Genomic DNA, 19,660 nt, shown 5'->3' with positions numbered 1-19,660 from the left:
GACTTCTGCACAGTATGGTAGTAATTTTATCTATTGCATTGTACTGCTGCAAAAAAAAAAAAAAAACAGATTTTGTAACACGTGAGTGATGATAAACCTGATTCTGATATGGGTCTCTATTGTCGACTGAGAGTGGGAAGAGGGCAGGGAGAGGGGAATCATGGTTGGGAAAAGGGGAAGGAAGAGAGGAGGGAGCGAGAAGCACCAGAGAGATATTCTGTAATGATCAATAAACCAATTGTTCAGAATCAAATTACCTTGCCTGGTGTCTCGGGGCTGGGTGCATCAGCAAGCACCCTCTCTGCCCCACCCTCACCCCTGGCATTCCTACTCTGACACTTGTCCCACACCCTTCTGTGGCGCTCCACCCTTGATATTCCCAATATCCTTTGTTCCTGCCAGATTTACAAACTCGCTCTCTGCTCCACATTGACAAATACAGTACTGTACAAGTCTTAGGCACCCTCATCTTGTTAAGTGATGCAATGGAAATAATGTGAAATGACAATGTACTCCAAAGTACTCTCTATCTTATGAACATGAAGAGAGTTAAGTGTATTGGTTTATTCCTAAACTAAGTACAGAAATGTGTGATTGTATCCAACAAAAGGTCATCAGTCTAAAATGTAGGAGGACCAATTCTTGACTGTATCTCAATAAAAAATAGGAATTGTGGCATTTATATACAATGGATTCTGATTATTTAGGCCATTGGTTAATCGGGGCATCCACTTACTTGGGACAACTCTGAAAGAACAAAAACTAATTGAGAAAATTCCTGGGATGCCCTTAGAGTGAACAGTTTTTAAATAGTGTCAGTTGCATATGTGTTCAAAAAGCAATGCTTTTTGTTACTGATAATTCGCGTGAAATAATGAGTAAGACAATTCAGAACTGTTTGCTCACTGAGGTTTGAAGCACTTAGGCTTGGTAATGCCAGAAATGACCAGGTGAAAATGAAACAATTTCACAACTTCAGTAAATTAGAAGCTATGAAGAATTTGAAGGTATCAACAATCATTTTGAATGTTACAGTGAAAATAAAGATTTGGAGGATGCAATTGTCAATAGCATTGTAAGAAAGCAGTTTGCACTAGATGTCTATACTGATTTTGTTCATTGTGTACACTGGATGAATTTCTCCTTTGATAACTTATAGGGAACTAATACAGTTTTATAGTACTGTAGTACTATTGGTAGTGTTGTAATTTGTTCTATATTTCACTTAAATACATAATTCGTTACTCAGTTTGTCTTTTTTATACATTTTTAACTTGGACTGATTGGGATAGATGCTTAATTAGGCCAAAATGTACTGGTCCTGATGTGTCCCAATTAACTGAAATCCACTGTATTGATATATAGTTATATCCAGGCAAGATCCTTTTCAGTTCTTTCCTTCTTTTGGAACTTGATGCAGGATTTTATGGATTACAGCTACAGTATCAAATAATTGCATTGTTAGGAGGTTGTCATTTCTATGTGCAGACTCTATAATGGCAGCCTTTGTCTAAACCAGACATTTTGCATTCTTCAGGTAGCATGATCAGGTAGGGAGAATATCTGCACCGGGTTGCTTATGCCAAAAGAGTCGGACTGACAATTTCAGCAAAATATCTGCATTGTCATCCTGAAATTCTGCAGTGGAGGTTTGGGAGAGAACTATCCTGAGCATATTCCTGTGTTCTTTTTCATTGCTAGGCTACTTGGCCGTTTCTCTCTTTCTAAGCGAGAGCCACGAGCTGCTTTTGCTTCTCGTCAACACGGTTCTAAAGGTAAGAATTGATGTAATTAATAATTAATCCTGACTATTAATCTATGAACATTAAAAATAAATTAATGGAAGTTGTAGAATTAATGTTTGCCATCTTGGTTTTGGTAATACTGAAGCAGTTACTACTTGGTTTCTAGACCATTCAGTTCAGGGGTTCACAAACTTTTATGCCCTGGACCAATACCATCGAGCAAGGGGTTCACGGACCCCAGGTTGGGAACCCCTGATTTAGTTCTTCAACAACAGTATCTTCAAAATAAAGATGACCGAGTAACTTTTACGCTGCAAGGCCACATGGAGTGAACAGTTCATTTTCTGTTTTATTGCATGAAAGCTTCTGACTTTTGCTGGCCTTTTGGGAATGTTTTTCCACAACTTTAATAATCTTTCACTGAACACCTTAAACTCATTTTAGTAAATTAAACTCTGGCATTTTGAAGGAGAGCTGATTTGTGGCCCAATTTTGATGCTTAGGTAACTCAGTACACCTTCATAGATTAGATAAAGCAAAACCCAAATGAAAGTGAATTAGTAATTTCCCGGAGCTGAACTGACTTCTACCGTAAACTCAATAGTGGAACATGAAAATCAAGCTGGAATGCAGACCATTAAGGTTGAAGTAGTACAGAAAAAAATTACAAAGATGTTGCCGGGTTTGGAGGACCTATGTTATAAGGAAATTTTGAATAGGTTAGGCCTGTATTCTTTAGAACATAGAAGATTGAGAGGAGATTTGATAGAGGTATACAAAATTATGAGGGTTGTAGATAGGATAAATGCAAGCAGGCTTTTTCCACTGGGTTTGGATTCGTGTACAACCAGAGGTCACCGGTTAAAGGTGAAAGGCGAGGTTTAGGGGAACATGAGGGGAAGTTTCTTCACTCAGATGTCGTGAAAGTGTAGAATGAGCTGCCAGCACAAATGGTGCATGCGAGCTCAATTTCAATGTTTAAAAGAAGTTTGGATAGGTACATGGATTGTAGAGGTATCAAGGGCTATAGTCCCTGTGTAGGGCGATGGGAGTAGCCAGTTTAAATGGTTTTGGCGTGGACTAGATCAGGGGTCCCCAACCTTTTTTGCATCGCGGACTGGTTTAATATTGACAATATTCTTGCGGACCGGCCGACCCGGGGGAGGGGGGTGTTCAAGTAGCGTTAAACTCACCTCAACATATCTTTTACAGTTAGGGTTGCTAACTTTCTCACTCCCAAATAAGGGACAAAAGTAGCAGTCAAATACAACACACTTGTGTTTACACCACGAAAGACTACCATGACCATGAAGCCTTGCACGGGCACCTGTGTGTGCATGCGTGACGTGCGCATATGTGATGTGCGCATGCATGTACGTGCTGATTTTTCTTTCCACAAATCGGTTTTAGCTTAATCTTCCCGACTACACAGTACATACATTATTTCTACTTTATGTAGGCTGTGTATTTATCATATCATTCCTGCTTTTACTATATGTTAGTGTTATTTTAGGTTTTAAGTGTTATTTGGTATGATTTGGTAGGTTATTTTTTGGGTCTGAGAATGCTCAAAAATTTTTTCCATATAAATTAATGGTAATTGCTTCTTTGCTTTATGCCATTTCGGCATGAAAGGTTTCATAGGAATGCTCTACCTTAGCGGGGGAAATATGGGACAAGGGTGGTCCTGTATGGGACAAACCAATTTAGCCCAATATACGGGATGTCCCGGCAAATACGGGACAGTTGGCAACCCTATGTTCAAGTTCAACAGTGCGTGACAGGGAATGAGGAAAGGTGCAGCTGACTCGTATTGTTTCCTCGTGGCCCGGTAGCTCATGCTTTGCGGTCCAGTACCGGTCCGCAGCCTGGTGGTTGGGGACCGCTGGACTAGATGGACTGAAAGGCCTGTTTCTGTGCTGTACTTCTCTATGACTCTATTCACAGGAGCAAGCCACATCTCTTGTTTGTTCCAAGCATCTCTTTCAAATTTTCCATTCCAAGATATACTTTTGCAGATGGTTGTAGCTTGTAGAAATGAACTTGAACAGCTACAATCATAGACTTATTTTTCTTGATCTGGACCTAACAGTGAAAAAAGAATTTAGGACTGGGGTGAGTTCTAAACAAAGGTAAGCAAAGTGTTGTAATAGGCTATTCAATAAAGATGGATGTTTAAGCTTAAATATGCATAACGCACATCTTGTAGTGCCCTACAAAAGCCGTCAGATTTACATTTCTCCAAAATAGCATTCCATTCATGTTGGGTTGAACATTGGGCTAGCAACTCAACCTTGTAAAAAAAAAAACAGTCAAATGCTACAGAATGACAGAAATTCCTCCTGATGTGTCACAAGGCGCGAGAAGGAACAACAGTAACAAACTAAGTGCTAGAAATACTCTGCAGGCCAGACCACATCTGTGGGATGATTTAATTTTTGTGACTGACCTAAAACGTTAATTCTTCTCCAGACCCTGCTGACCTGTTGGGTATTTCCAACATTGGTTTTTATTTTGGATTTCCAACACATGTAGTTCTTCCAGATTTTAACTTTGTAAAAATGCTTCTTTACTTCCCCAATTGCAGCTTTAGACCATTGCAAATATATATATTTTTTTGGTGATTGCAAGTGCTGAAGTTTAGAGAGCTTATTCTAACTCTGGAATCAGATCTCAGACTTCAGACTTTGCCAGAGTCTATTGAATTTTCCTTTTGAGACCTTGAACTGGGAATGGAATCTTTATAAATATTGTGACTTCACTGTTGCATAATCAGCATGTTCACCACAATCTGTGAACTTACACTCAAGTTCCACTTAGAGAAAATAGGAACCTGATGCTATGGAAAGTGAAAATGGCTATCAAATCAAACGCTGTCTATAGAGGTTTTTTGATTGAACCTTGGGACTTACACTGTACACATTCATAGTTATATTATTGTTCAAGAATCCAACTCAGCTGTTTGCCAGAGTTATACAGTATAACAGTATGGACACAGGCCTTTTGGCCCTACTAGTCCATGCCAGCCACAGTGCCTACCCAGCTAGACTCCCTTCCCTGCACTCAGCCTACATCCCTTTAAGCCTTACCCTTACGTGTACCTGTCCAAACGATTTTTTTTTTAATGATCTTATTACATCTGCCCCAATCACTACCTGTGGCAGTTCATTCCATATACTCACCACCTTCTGTGTGAAAAAGGCCTTTTACATCTTTCCCCTCTCGCCCTAAACCTGTTCCCTGTCATTACTGACCCCCATGCTCTGGGGAAAATACTATTACCATCCACCTGGCCAACCTCTTCCTATAACTCAGGCCCTTGGGTCCTGGCAACATTCTTGTAAATCTTTTCCGCACCCTTTTCAGTAAACTCTGTCTTTCCAATAATGTGATCAAAAATGTAAGTGTAGCCTCACCATTGGCTTGTAATGACCCAACTCCAGTACACAGTACCCTGATTGATGAAGGCTGGCATGCTACCCTTTCTATCTGTGATGCCACATTTAATGAACTATGCACTTGTACTCTTGTGTCCCTCAGCTCCATTATACTCCCTGGTGCTCTGCCATTCAGAGTACAACTCCTATGCTGGCTTGACTTTCGTACTTACCTGTATTGAAATCCTTTTACCTCTCCACAGTCCACTTTTTAAGTGATCAGGATCCCCTATAATTTACAATTACATACACCAACAACTCCTAATGTCGTGTCATTTGCAAACTTACAATCCATCCACTTGAAGGTACTATAGACATGATCTTCACTGAGTCATTACAGGCAGCAGCGTCAATCAATAGTGTTTTTAACCTTACATAATCCTTCGACTGCAATAATTGACAGGAAGTGTGGAACATCCTTCTTAAATATAGTTGCATGCAGAAATTCTTGCAACTGTTTAAGTGTAGACTGGTGTCCAGCAAGGTATCCTCAATATCTCAGCATTGTTCCTCACTGTTGCATCATGCCTCTTAACCAGCTTTTTGTTGAAGTCTAGACTAGTCTACAGAGAAGATACTTTACCTTCTTCACAACCATTTCAGAACCAAGATGACTGATATTTCATCATCAACTTTTAGTTCCTAGACAAAGCATGTGTATGCACACATGGAAAGGCTGATCCTGAAGTCATCACTGACCGAAGAACAAAAGACAATAGGCCTTGCATCCACGAAATCTTTTGCAGTCTGCCCCTGCTGTACAATGCCAGTCCCTGACAGTAAAGGTCCATAGTAAATGTGAACCTCTGCCATTACCTCTGGAACTATCTCTCACTGAAGGCACAATTCAATATAATTTTCAGTGCCCCAGCACCACCTTTGGCTGTCTGAGAAATGTGTTTGAAGATTGGCATCTCAAATCTAGCACAACCCACCTGATCTGGTGGATAACTGTGAGGCCTGACCTCCTGTAGACTTTAAGTTCAAGTTCCAATGAACTGTATACAGTTAAACAGGAACGTTCCTCAGGGCCAAGGTGCAAAACACAGTACATGTATCTGCACATAAAATAATATTAACAGATTTTAAAAAAGTATATTGTAAATTAAAAGTTGACATCAAGTGCATATATCGTGGTGGTTGTCCGCCGTATCCAATGATAATCAGTGACCTGTGTGGAAGGAGTTTTTAAAAGTGGAAAGTCTGTTGTACTGGGGCAGTTCCTCTCTCTTGAGCTTGGAAGTCCAGGCCCCACAGTACAAATAGTCATCACAACTGCGGTCTTCCTCAGTTGCAATGGATGACTATGACTTCTCTGCCTTGTCGTGCCCTTCACTCTCCACAAGGTGTTGCAGAACCACTTTCCTAGCTGTTGGATCTCACTGTTGATCTCACCCAGTCCACTGGTGCGATCTTCGTGTGATAGGGCAAGCGTGTCCCTATTTCTCTGGGGTATGAGGCCTGACTGCCACCCTCACCTGGTTTAACCTGCCTGTTGAAGTAGTGTACTGGGGTGTGGCCGCTGTTGCACGCAGAGTGCCCAGTGGAGACCAAAGATGAGTGAGCTTCCCCAGAATGGTCACAACAAGTCCCTTCACCAGAGTGCTACCCCCTCCCTGGATCCCATACAATATATACTGTAGTTAAATATGCAGTGGTATTACTCCTGTTGGCAATGTCATAAATAATGTGCACTGGGGGGTAGCAGGGTGTTCAGAAGCCTCACAGCCTGGGGAAGAAGTTGATACCCAGCTGAACGGTCCTTGTTCTTATACTGTGGTACCTTCTGCCCGATGGTAGGAGGTCAAAGCGATTATGAGGGGTCTTTGGCAATGCCGAAGGCTCTGTGAACACAATGCTTCTAGTGTATGTCCTGGATGGGTGGTTACTGAAGAGACACCCTGATGATTCACTCTGCAGTCCTCACAATCCAATACAGGGTCTTGCAGTCAGATGCTTTGCAATTCCTATATCAAATGGTGATGCAGCTGGTCAGGATACTCTTGACGGTGCTCTGGTAGAATGTGGTTAGGATAGGGTGGTGAGCATTGATAGCTGCTGGAGAGATACCACTAATGTGTCAGTAAAGTCTGCCATATGTTGGCCAGATAAATGAACTGAGGTTAGTGTCCTCTCCCAACGTCCTCAGCATTGAGGCCCAGATGACTCTCATAGGCAGGTTACATTGTTCGGATAGCCAGTATGAGACTCCCTAAATGTGCACTCCGGTAAGGTCAGGGATTACCAGGTGGATGGAGGAAAAGATTCAAGGATGTCTCAAAGGTTCCTTGAGGAAGTGTACTGACATTGAGGAAGGCTACTGAAATCTCTGGCTCCGTGACCACTCAGAACTGAACAGGAAAATTTGGATTGCCGTTAAGAACCTTGAATCCATTCTTTGGGAGTGTGCACAAGCCCAGTGTAAATGATGAAACCGAATACCCCCCGTGGCAGATTCTGCAGATCACAGTTTCCTCAGAATGAGAATGGAGGAAAGTTATCTTTGATCTTGAGTGACTGCCTAAGAAGAACACTTGGTTGAATAAGTAATTGAGAGAGTTGATACTGGGTGGCAATCATTTGGATAACCTCAAGCTTATGGATGTAGAATAAGGGAGACTGCTCAGGAGTGCATTGGAACTGCCCTGAGGTAACAAAAGCATGGAAGAGGATTTCAACACAGACATGTAATCCGAAGTTTTGTTGTACTGTTCAATGGAACAAGGAAGCGTAGTCTTTGTAATGGCCAACAGCAGCTAATGAGTTAATAGGGAAACTAAGTTAAACGTGGCTCTTAAAATACATTGAGGAATTGAAAGTTGAGTAATTATTGAATACATTATATTTGATTAACTTTTGTTAACAGAAGTGATATTTCAAATAAATTACTTGAGTTCAGAATGAACCAGTGAGGGTATGTGATATATCGAATTGATGTAGATGTTACAGACCAAGTAGTTTGAAATTTCAAGTCTTTTCATTTATTCATTTAACACTAATTTACACAGATCTAGAATATTATCATAGGACTAGTGTGCCTGTATATCAGTGAAATTAATGTATTTTTTCCAGCAGTAGTTGGTGTTGCTTGAAACACTCCTTCATTTCACTTTGATGTTGCCTAGATGGCCGGACACCATTTTGACTCGTACATATTACGTCAAGGTCGGGTTTGATACTCATTGGGTTTATCAGTCTCTATACCCACTTATCCTTCCTTTGGATTGGTGTCCATGACTGTATGATTACACTATTGTACAGTGCTTGAGGTGCTTTCTCCTTATTAATGGCACCATGATCACAAGGCATTGTCATCGTAAGGTGATGTAGATTACATGGGTGCAAAATAGTAGGACTTGGGGTTTAATAATTTACACCTTATTCTAATGGAAACTTTAGTTTGGCATTTGTCTTGGGCTTTTTGCGAATAGACAGGAGGCGAGGCAGTACAGAGGTTCTTTCACTGTCTCTCTCACCCAATCATGCATGGCCCAACAATTTTGTGACGACTGTTGAGGTGGTCCCTCATCAATCATTTAAAGCAGCACTTCTTTCTGAATTGATTTGATGATATTAAGGAATTTCACCTCATGCATTGTGTTATATCATTTTATGTGCTATAAGTTAAAGACATATGAGTTTGAAACTGAATTTAAGTAGGCTAAATGAAAATTGGCCTCTATAGTATGAATTTTGGCCTCACCCTGTTGCTTAAACATTGTATAGATTCAGACAGAGATTTATTTATCACATGCAGTGCAATGCATCAATTACATTAACAGCCAACACAACCCATGGATGTGCTGGGAGTGGCCATGAATGTTGCCGTACATTTTGGGGCCAACGTAGCACGTCCACAATGCTCACCAGAACAATACAGAACACAACAAGCAACAAAATAACAACAGCAAAACAAATCTCTTCCCTGCCTCCTACCTTCTTCCCACCCACCTCCACGTATTGAACATGGAGCTGAGGCGTATCCCCTAACTCCTCCCCATCCCTGCCCCTAAACCCCAACTTGACCTCTAGTTTCCCTCTCTGTCTCCAAAACCCATTGCTAAGAACTTACAAAGCTGCTAAGTCTGAGTCACGATGTCGTCGGAGGCTGCAGGTATAATACCAGTGATTAATACATTGGTACTTGAAGTCACTTGAATACCCAAAACAATAAATTGGTGTCTGGGGACTCTGGAAAGAGCATTTCGATGATGAAAGTGACCCATAGTTGAATAATGTATTTTTTGCATAGAATTGGATGTCAAATAAAACACCTTGAGTGCATATGGGTAAGTTATCACTGCTTGTCTGATAGTTTAGAAGATAGATGCTTTGCATTGAATCTCAGTCATCTAATACAATTATATTAATTCTGGAAAACCTTGCTCTAATTGCAGGACCTTCAGAGCACTAACCTTCTCGAGGTTTGCATGGCTTTGACTGTTGGCAGCCAGCTTTTTCCACCAGATATGATCCCTGCAGTTCTTCCTTTGGTTGAAGAGAAGCTTCAGCACTCTAAGTAAGACATTATAATGGGAGACGGATGTGTAATAGAAACACCTTAACTGTTAAAGCACTTGTTTCACAAAGGGAATTATGCAGAAATATCGACCAGGTCAGGATGTTTTGCTAGGTGAACTGAAATTTTCACATTGGAATGGAGAAAACTCCTACGCTGTGTAGGAGGGCAAAAGAGTGGAAAGAATTCTGGGGCGTAGGATTTATGTTCACTTGGAAAGGCAGGCAAAGGAACAGTCAAGATGGTTTTGTCCTGGTGAAATCCTGTCTCACAAATTTTAAGTTCTTTTGAGGAAACAACCATGAAAATTGATGAAAGCAGGGCATTAGGCAAGGTGTTTAGGAAGGCCTTAACAAAGTCTTGTATGGTAATCTGATTCAGAATGTTAGGGTACATTGATCCAAGATATGCTGGTATACTGGATTCAAAATTGGCTTGGTGATGGGCAGACGGTAGCGATCAGAGCCAATTTTCTGACTGGAAGTCTGTACCCAGTGGTACAGGGATGGATGCTTGTACCATTGTTGTTTGTTATATGTAAATGCCTTGGCTGAAAATGTAGGTGGACTTATTTATCAGTTTGCTGAGGATACAAAAATTGATAAAGTAGTCAATAGCAAGGAAGGTTGTGAAGGGATCGAGAAGGATATAGATTAGTTGGAAAATTGAGCAGAGTGGTAGCAGATGCGATTTAATCTAGACAACTGTGAGTTAATGCATTCTGGGGCATCAAATGCTGACAGTACACTTGGATTAAATGTTGCAAACCCCACATAGCATGCAACATCATGATTGGAGCTGGGTCTCTTTAGTTCTGGAACTAGGAATGCAAGTGTAGTTTTCTTTTTACAAACTTCTGTAAACCTATGATGATTAACTGCTGACATTTGTCTATGTTCATTAACTAGCATCAATTGGTCTCTGATGAACAATACAAGAGGGCTAATTTTTAAGCTGTATAATAACTAGTATTTCATAAAACTATAGATTTCAGCTAAAGATCATGAGCAATTAGGGAATATGAGTCTGTACTACAAGTGCTTTTCTTTTCCTTGATAGTTCTGAATTGCACAAACTGTTAGGAAAAAAAGTACCAGTGCACTTGGTAGGATGTTATGGTTTGAGAATGAATGAATGCATAAGCCATTAAGAGAAAACTTGCTGGTCTCGAAAGCTGTGTAGTTTTAATGAAATAGCAACAGAAAATGTGAAATACAGGTCCTATCTTTTACTTTGAGTTTTAAAATTGAGTCTCATTCTGTAAACAAATCTAAAGTAAAAATATTATTTTATAGGGAAATAATAAGAAGAAAAGCCGTACTTGCTTTGTACAAATTTTATCTTATTGCGCCAAATCAAGTTCAGCACATACATGACAAGTTTAAGAAGGCTCTGTGTGACAAGGACCCTGGAGTCATGGCTGCCTCTCTTCACATCTACCTTTTGCTGATTAAGGTACCTTGGTATAGTGATAAATGGGAAAGCAAGCTAGTTTTGTATTTTTGAATGCAATACTGTCAAACCTCATTCTAACTTAAACAATTCTCATGGAAGTACTTGATGTAGAATTGAAATTATTTAAATATCTAAGAGTTGTGCCAGTGCATTAACTTTGGTTTATGTTACCACAGTCTTAGTGTTTGTTGCATCCTGTGATGACATTGTTCAGCTGCTGTCTCCATTACAGCTGTGTTGTATTGCTTATCGTGACCATATCTTCTGGTATGAGTGGCTTGAAAATACTTTGGAAAGAAGTCCCTCATTGATATCCTTCATACCCTTTAGCCATAATGTCCTGGGGCCCAACTATAGCAAATTGGTTGTAGTGGATATTAAATACTTGGAATGAAACTATGATGAAGTAAATATTTTGCATCACTTAGAATCACGTTAAGCCTTATTCCTCCAAGGTAGCAGGGAAGGAATGATGTGCAAGCAAACTGAAAAGATTTTTCTTGTATTTTAGTGAAAGTTATTTAACTCATGTATTCCAGGAAAATCCAGATGGCTATAAAGATTTAACTCAGAGCTTTTTAACAATTCTTAAGCAAGTGATTGGAGGAAAACTTGCAGTGGATTTCAACTACCATAATGTGCCAGCTCCCTGGCTACAGATTCAGTTGCTGAGAATTTTAAGATTATTGGGAAAAGATGATCCAGTGTAAGTTATTCTATATTTACTTTTCTATTTCAATGTCCAGTGCTACCAAATTGAACATGAAACTAACTTTAGTAAGTACACTTATTGGCATTTTTATTAAGGATGAAAGGTTGGTGTATATTTACATAGGCTGGACGAGTTTTGCCCCTTTTCTGGCAAGTGAGAATAATAAATAGTGGCATTATAAATTAGTTATTGGTACTAATATACTGGGAACTACAGTTCCTGTATGTGAATATTTTAATTACAAATTGACCTTATGTAATGTATTCAGGAAAAACATATAATGTAGCCTTTAGATTAAATCTTGTAGTGTTCAAGGCATGTTTGGACAGTATTGATAGATGAAAAGTAAAGACAAAGATTGGCTTTAATTGTCACATGTACATCAAAACATACAGTGAAAAGTGAGGTTTGCATCAACGGTTAGCATAGTGCAAGGATGTGCTGGGGGCAGTCTACAGTTGTTGCCAACATAATAAGCTCACACCCTACTACCCCGAACCCATGCGTCTTTGGAATGTAAGACAAAATCGGAACACCCAGAGGAAACCCATGCAGTCACAGGGAGAATTTTCAAATCTTTTACAGACAGCCGCAGGAATTGAATCCCAGCCTTATTAAAAGTTCTTATTTCTTTTAATGCCTCTATTTATATTTATAATGGTAACTGTCTCTGTAGACTTGTCACACTGTAATTTTGCCCTCTCTCTCCCTCAGCAGTGGTGCTGCAGTAACTCTGAGGGGAAGCTTGACAAGTGCACATTGGCAGCTTCCACTATAAATGTGGGCGTAGGATCTCAAAATGGAAAAGTTGCGAGGAAGTCATCCAGGTGAGGCTTTTAAGATGTAGACAGGTATAATATTTATATCCAGAAATCTCTGCATATAAATATTATCTATTCTCTATCTTAAAGCACGTATGTGTTTTTTTGACAATGTAAAAATGTCTTTTGTGGGTTAAATTGAGATGCTAGTCCTCGCATGTACAAATTAGAACATACATTTCAAAAGGAAAAGCAGACTGTTATACCGTCTTTCAATAGTGACAGTGCTTCAATAAGAATTTAATTAGCTATGAAGGGTGAATAAGGCTGAGGAACTAGAACCAAGGGTCACAGAATTGGAATAAGGAAATGCTTTTAAGAATGAACTTTTTTTTCACAAGAGTGTGGTGAGTCTTTGTAATTCTCTACCCTAGAGGGCCATGGAGGCTCAGTGGTTGAGTTTATTCAAAACTGAGATTGATTGATTTCTGGATATTAAATGACTTAAGATATGGGGATAGTGCAGTAAAATACTGCCGTGGTAAAAGAACGGTCATAATTTTAACCACTGTTCTTCTGTTCTGGTGAAGCCATCTGGGGTAAAAGGAGGTCTTGAAAGGCAACATTCAGCTGCTAATTGTATTTTTAAACTATTTTACTTGTGCATTATATAGTCTTTAAAACTATATTTAGTGCTAACTATCTTAGCAACTTTGGTTGATAAGTTTGGATCTAACAATTAAAAATGAAAACAGAAAATACTGGAAACGCTGAGTGTATCAGGCAGCATCTGTGGACTGAGAAACAGCTAATGTGTCAGGCTTAGGACCCCATATCAGATCAAAAGGGACAGGCAAAAGTTTTGCTGGAGAGCAGAGTACTTGAACGTGACAATCCTGGAGGAGTTGAAACAATGAATTCTATGGAAAATGAAAGTAAATTAGATGCCTCAAATCCTGAAAATCTGAAATAAAAACAAAAACTCAAAAGGTCGGGTAGCATCTGTTAATATTCCAGATCCAGAAACCACCTTTAGGGTCCTGTAATTTTTAATTTATTATAACGTATAACTGGTCAGTTATAGTGAAACCAAAAATTAAATACATTGTTAGTTAATTTGTAATTCAATAAATCTAGTATCCATAACATTTAACAATCCAGAATTTTCCAGGTGTTCACAAGTAAAATTAAGTGGTAGCATTTAATCAATACAAAATTTGTGTGGATTCAGTTAATATTTTAACTAGTTAGATATGGCTTATTTAGCACCATATTTTTATAATAAAAGCATTAGAAAGCATCGCAAGGTCCTAACTTTGAGAAGCATTTCCAATATGATGTAGACTGAAAATATTTAAGAAATAATACAGTTCACTTTCCATCATTGCATTTATTTAATTCCTGAACCAAAAGTCAACTGTTTGTACAGTGTTTACCTTTGGCTTAATCATGTAAACAGTACAGAAGGCCCTATTGTTGGTTTCTTCTATCCCTTTGACGTTTGTTCAGTATAAAGACTGGTCGATAGGATGAGGTACTGGAAAATGGCTTCCATATAAAGAGCTGTGTACCCTACAAAGACAGCAATATCACAGGTGAGTATTATTATAGGAGGAAATTGCCTACAGAGGAGTGCAACAGAAATGGATTCTAATAATTCCATTAGAAATTGGATATTTCTATTCAGGACTAGTGTTCCTACAAGGTACGAGGTTCTAAAGTTTACAAGGACATATCCCATTCTAGTGACATGCAGGCAGTTTGGGTTGGGATTGCTTTACTGAGAGAATGGTAGAATATCCAGCGCTGTTTTTTTGAATGAGTTATTAAGGCAATGTCCAAATCATTGGAGAGTAAAGTTGCCCTGATGCTTTTTGAAGAAAGATAGTATTTTTTCTTGTGTTTTCCTAGAAAGGAATTGTATCCTTTTCCTACACTAAGAAACAAAAATAGAATTCAGAATTATTGCTGTGAAACTCTTTTGGATATCTTAAGCTGGTAAAAGGCACTAAAAAAAGTCAAAATGTGTTATTTTTACAAATTTTCTTTCAACTATGCAACATAATTCATTTTTCATGAAACTAAACTTGTGATTTCTCTGCAATTTTTTTTTGATGCAGAACTAGTGAATTAATGTATGACGTTCTCGATGAATCTTTGCGAAGAGCTGATCTCAACCACAATATAACCTATGGTATGTAACTGTTCACCATTGGCTCTATTTGTGCAAGTGTATACCAACAGATGCCCTGTGGATCAGCTTTTGAACTGGGAAGAAGTGAAGAGTTGACTCCTTAAGTTGGTTGAAATTTTTTAGTGAAAATAACTCCAGTACACATTGTTATACAACAAGACCTTTTAATTTTAAATGGTAACCTAATCCAAATCTACCAACATTAAATCCTCTAAACTGGTTAGGTAGATATGAGGAACACACATCAAATTTGCTGGTGAACGCAGCAGGCCAGGCAGCATCTCGAGGAAGAGGTACAGTTGACGTTTCGGGCCGAGACCCTTCGTCAGGACTAACTGAAGGAAGAGCTAGTAAGACATTTGAAAGTGGGAGGGGGAGGGGGAGATCCAAAATGATAGGAGAAGACAGGAGGGGGAAGGATGGAGCCAAGAGCTGGACAGGTGATTGGCAAAAGGGATATGAGAGGATCATGGGACAGGAGGCCCAGGGAGAAGGAAAAGGGGGAGGGGAGGAAAAAAACCCAGAGGATGGGCAAGGGGTATAGTCAGAGGGACAGAGGGAGAAAAAGGAGAGAGAGAGAGAAAGAATGTGTGTATATAAATAAATAACGGTTGGGGTACGAGGGGGAGGTGGGGCATTAGCGGAAGTCAGAGAAGTCAATGTTCCTGCCATCAGGTTGGAGGCTACCCAGACGGAATATAAGGTGTTGTTCCTCCAACCTGAGTGTGGCTTCATCTTTACAGTGGAGGAGGCCGTGGATAGACATGTCAGAATGGGAATGAATCGACCCGATGCAGACTGGGAGATCGTTTTGCTGAACATCTACGCTCTGTTCGCCAGAGAAAGCAGGATCTCCCAGTGGCCACACATTTTAATTCCACGTCCCATTCCCATTCTGACATGTCTATCCACGGCCTCCTCTACTGTAAAGATGAAGCCACACTCAGGTTGGAGGAACAACGCCTCATACTCCGTCTGGGTAGCCTCCAACCTGATGGCACGAACATCGACTTCTCTAACTTCCGCTAATGCCCCACCTCCCCCTAGTACCCCATCCGTTATTTATTTATATGCACACATTCTTTCTCTCACTCTCCTTTTTCTCCCTCTGTCCCTCTGGCTATACCCCTTGCCCATCCTCTGGGTTTTTTCCCCCCTCCCCCTTTTCCTTCTCCCTGGGCCTCCTGTCCCATGATCCTCTCATATCCCTTTTGCCAATCACCTGTCCAGCTCTTGCCTCCATCCTTCCCCCTCCTGTCTTCTCCTATCATTTTGGATCACCCCCTCCCCCTCCCACTTTCAAATGTCTTACTAGCTCTTCCTTCAGTTAGTCCTGACGAAGGGTCTTGGCCCGAAACGTCGACTGTACCTCTTCCTCGAGATGCTGCCTGGCCTGCTGCGTTCACCAGCAAATTTGATGTGTGTTGCTTGAATTTCCAGCGTCTGCAGAATTCCTCGTGTTTACGTAGGTAGATGTGACATTTTTTACTTTTTTTTTTAAGGTGGAGGAGTCAGGTGATGCATGAATGTAATCTGGTAGCCTTCAATGGGAACTTTACCAAGGTTCCAAATGGAAACATTTTGCATTTCTTGTTTTCTCTCTGAACTTAATTTAAACCGTAACCAGTTGTCTTATTTATTTGTGTATTATGAATTCGTTGCCATGGGCCGCTGTGGAGACCAAGGCATTGAGTATATTTAAGGCAGAAGTTGATAAATTCTTGATTAATCAGGGCATGAAGGGATACAGGGAGAGAGCAGGAGGCTGGGGTTGAGAGGAAAATGGATGAGTTATGATCATCATCATAGCTTGTCACAGCAGACAGCCAGCCACTCTAGTGTTGTTCGGTTGATGTTGAGCAAGTCAGTGTCAGCTAAATCAGGTGAGAGTGGGCAGTTGCGCAGAACGTGTTCAATGTTCTGCACCCTTTCGCCACACTCAGAGGATTGGTTATGATGAAATGGTGGAGCAGACTTGATGGGCCAAATGGCCTAATTCTGCTTATGGTCTTATGTCTTCTGCATTTTTTATGTATACTGTAAAATTTAAATGGCAAAACTGGGAACAGATGCTGAATGAGTACCTTTCTCAGGTGAAATATAAGTAATTTACTGTTCTACATATTTTCTGTTACATATATTCTGCATGAAATAACTCAGTCAGGAATCTGAACCTGGGTTTTGATCAAAATTTAATACAATCTGTTTTTATATTGCATTACTCTATTACACTGCTTTTAGCTTCTGTGTTATCAAGTGCAATTTATACTGGCATTGATAGATGTAGTTTAGGAGTTCAGTTGTAATTCAGGAAGTCTAACGGGCTGGACCAGACCTGGGAATACCTGATGTGGTTGCTGTGAAACATGTGTGCCAATTACTCCCTGCAAACCAATTCGGCATTAATCAACTTCATTGTGAAAACTAGTCTTAAATTCTGAGACCTAGGATTATAAAGTTCTACTTGATGCTCTGTGATGATGAACTATACCATATTATGATTGAAAGATACAGTTGCAATTTGTACCATAATTTAATATTTTAAATATTTAATGCTGGTGGCCAGCAGGAAACAAGGTGGTATAAATGAATCTTTTACTGGTCAGCAAGTGTTGTTTTGCAGTGATCGTGTCCTTTACTTTTTTACAATTTCTAAGTGATTTGTATGAAGCAACCAAAGGTATGGTTGCTAAACTTGCTGATGACACAAAGACAGATAGGATAGTAAGTTCCTAAGAGTAAATGAACGGATGAAGATGTGGGTGAGTGGGCAGAGATTTGACAAATGTGGAAAAATGTAAAAAAAAAAGTGTATTTTAGTCAAAGAAAGTATATTAATTGCATGTAATTATGAGAGATTATAGATGGATCTGTTGCAGTGCATGATTCACAAAAGACTAATATGCAAATACAGTAAGTAATTAGGAAAACTAACACCATTGTTTATTGTAAGGGAGACTGAATATTGAAGGATCCGTCTTAGTCGGCATATACATTACGCATTGTCATCTGGTGGCGTGGTGGCATACACACTGGACTTCGAGGCGAGTGGTTCCGGGTTTGAATCCGACTGGCTCCTTGCACACTTTCCATCTGTACTGGGTTGAGTATTGAGGTAGCAACTCGGTCTCGTAAAAACAGACAAAAATGCTCAGCAAATGGCAAGGTTGCGGCCCAGTGCACAGCAAAGTGCGGAAAGGAACGATAATATTTACATGTATTAGGAATTTGCTGTGGTGTGTTGGCACAACGTTCAACAATTCTGAAGGAAGAATTACATAAAGTTATAGGTACAGATATAGAATAAAATTTGCATAAATACTAGCATGACACTACAAAACTAGGAAGGATTTGCTTTGGTGATACAGACCATTAGTGGGAACATATTTGGAATGCTCTGCATTGTATTGGTTTCTTTCTTAATAAAGAACATTAATGCATTGGAAACACTGATGTAGTTGTTAATGCATTAGAGACTGATACCTGGAGTCGGTAGGAAATGTTAGACAGACTAGGGTTGTACCTAAATGAGGAAATGATTTTATTCGTTCCTTTTGTGTTGTAGCAGGGTGGATTTAGAGATGATGTTTGTGAGAGAATCTGGAACTTGGTGCCACTTGTTAAGAATAAGTAGTTGCCCATTTAAGACAGAAGGATGTAGCTCAGTGGAACTGTCTTGAAAGGGCGATGGAGGAAGAATCTTTGAATATTTCTAATATTCATGACAGGAAGGGCATGAAGTATTTCCAGAATTAGGTGGGAATGTGCGGTTGTGGTTATGGTTAAATCAGCCATTGTTTATTGAATGCCAAAGGAGACTGAAGAACCCGAGTGGCATACTTATCCTAATTTGTCTGTTGGTAACACAGTATTTTTGTTATTTCTTGATGGAACAGTTCAGAGAAGTGGTGGAAATTATTCCATGTAGTTATTTGTTCAAAGCCAATGCATTATTTGAACTTCAACAGACAGTGCTCTGGCATTAACCTTACTAGTTTGTACAAGTCGCAAGCCTCCTACGGTACAACTATAAGAATTTACAGTGTGCGGTAAATGAATTTACTAACATTAGACGCAAGGGATTCTGCAGATACTGGAAATCTTGTGTAACACACCCAAAAATGCCACGGGACCCTTTACTACTAGTACTTCAGCTTTGAATCATTTGTAATATATTTTGTGAGCTGACTCCTTTGAATCTCACTCAAATGCTTCTCTATCACTTAATCATCCGTAGAGTTATAGTCCCAATAAATCTTTGCTAGATATAAACAATTGATTCTTTGAAATACCAGTGCTCAGTTTTCTTTATATTTTGCCTTAAATATGTATATCATTTATCTTAAATATGTACATTGTTTTCCCTGTTTGTTCATTGTCACAATACAAAGCGATAATTCTGTACACTTGCATCAAAAGGAAATATTTCAGTAGCTTCCTTATTGAATCATATTTTCATATTGTATTTTTCAGCAATTTTGTTTGAGTGCATTCAAACTGTATATACTATTCATCCAAAGTCAGAACTGCTGGAGAAAGCAGCTGTGTGCACTGCAAAGTTCATCTTATCACCGAAAAACAATTTAAAATATTTAGGTAAGGACATTGTATAAAATAATTAGTTTCATTCTTATTTTGTATTCAGTTTTGTTAGAGCGTAAGTTAAATACTAATTTCAGATTGTAATAGAAATAGTGTTTTCTGCTTTGCATTTTAATATTTTCCAGAATACTTTCACATTTCATAAAATTGTACTTTCAGTACAATTTTATTTGAAATATATCTTCCAATCTCATGTATTTTACTATTTTGTATTGTACTATTTCTATTGAAAAGT

General features: G+C 39.3%; 1 protein-coding gene across 1 annotated transcript in view; it reads left to right on the top strand.

Annotated features, from left to right (window-relative positions):
• Positions 1 to 19,660, top strand: part of ap4e1 (adaptor related protein complex 4 subunit epsilon 1) — a 69,135-nt gene that overhangs the window by 10,441 nt on the left and 39,034 nt on the right. Inside the window, exons 4-9 of the mRNA XM_072278199.1 lie at positions 1,702 to 1,775; positions 9,580 to 9,701; positions 10,997 to 11,156; positions 11,696 to 11,862; positions 14,750 to 14,823; positions 19,297 to 19,419. Coding sequence (XP_072134300.1) covers positions 1,702 to 1,775; positions 9,580 to 9,701; positions 10,997 to 11,156; positions 11,696 to 11,862; positions 14,750 to 14,823; positions 19,297 to 19,419 — 720 coding nt within the window. The remainder of the gene's footprint in view (positions 1 to 1,701; positions 1,776 to 9,579; positions 9,702 to 10,996; positions 11,157 to 11,695; positions 11,863 to 14,749; positions 14,824 to 19,296; positions 19,420 to 19,660) is intronic.

Source organism: Mobula birostris, chromosome 14 (genome assembly GCF_030028105.1).
Source record: "Mobula birostris isolate sMobBir1 chromosome 14, sMobBir1.hap1, whole genome shotgun sequence".
Taxonomy (NCBI): Eukaryota; Metazoa; Chordata; class Chondrichthyes; order Myliobatiformes; family Myliobatidae; genus Mobula; species Mobula birostris.
Note: the sequence above shows the minus strand (reverse complement) of the source record. Positions and strands in the feature narration are given on the sequence as shown.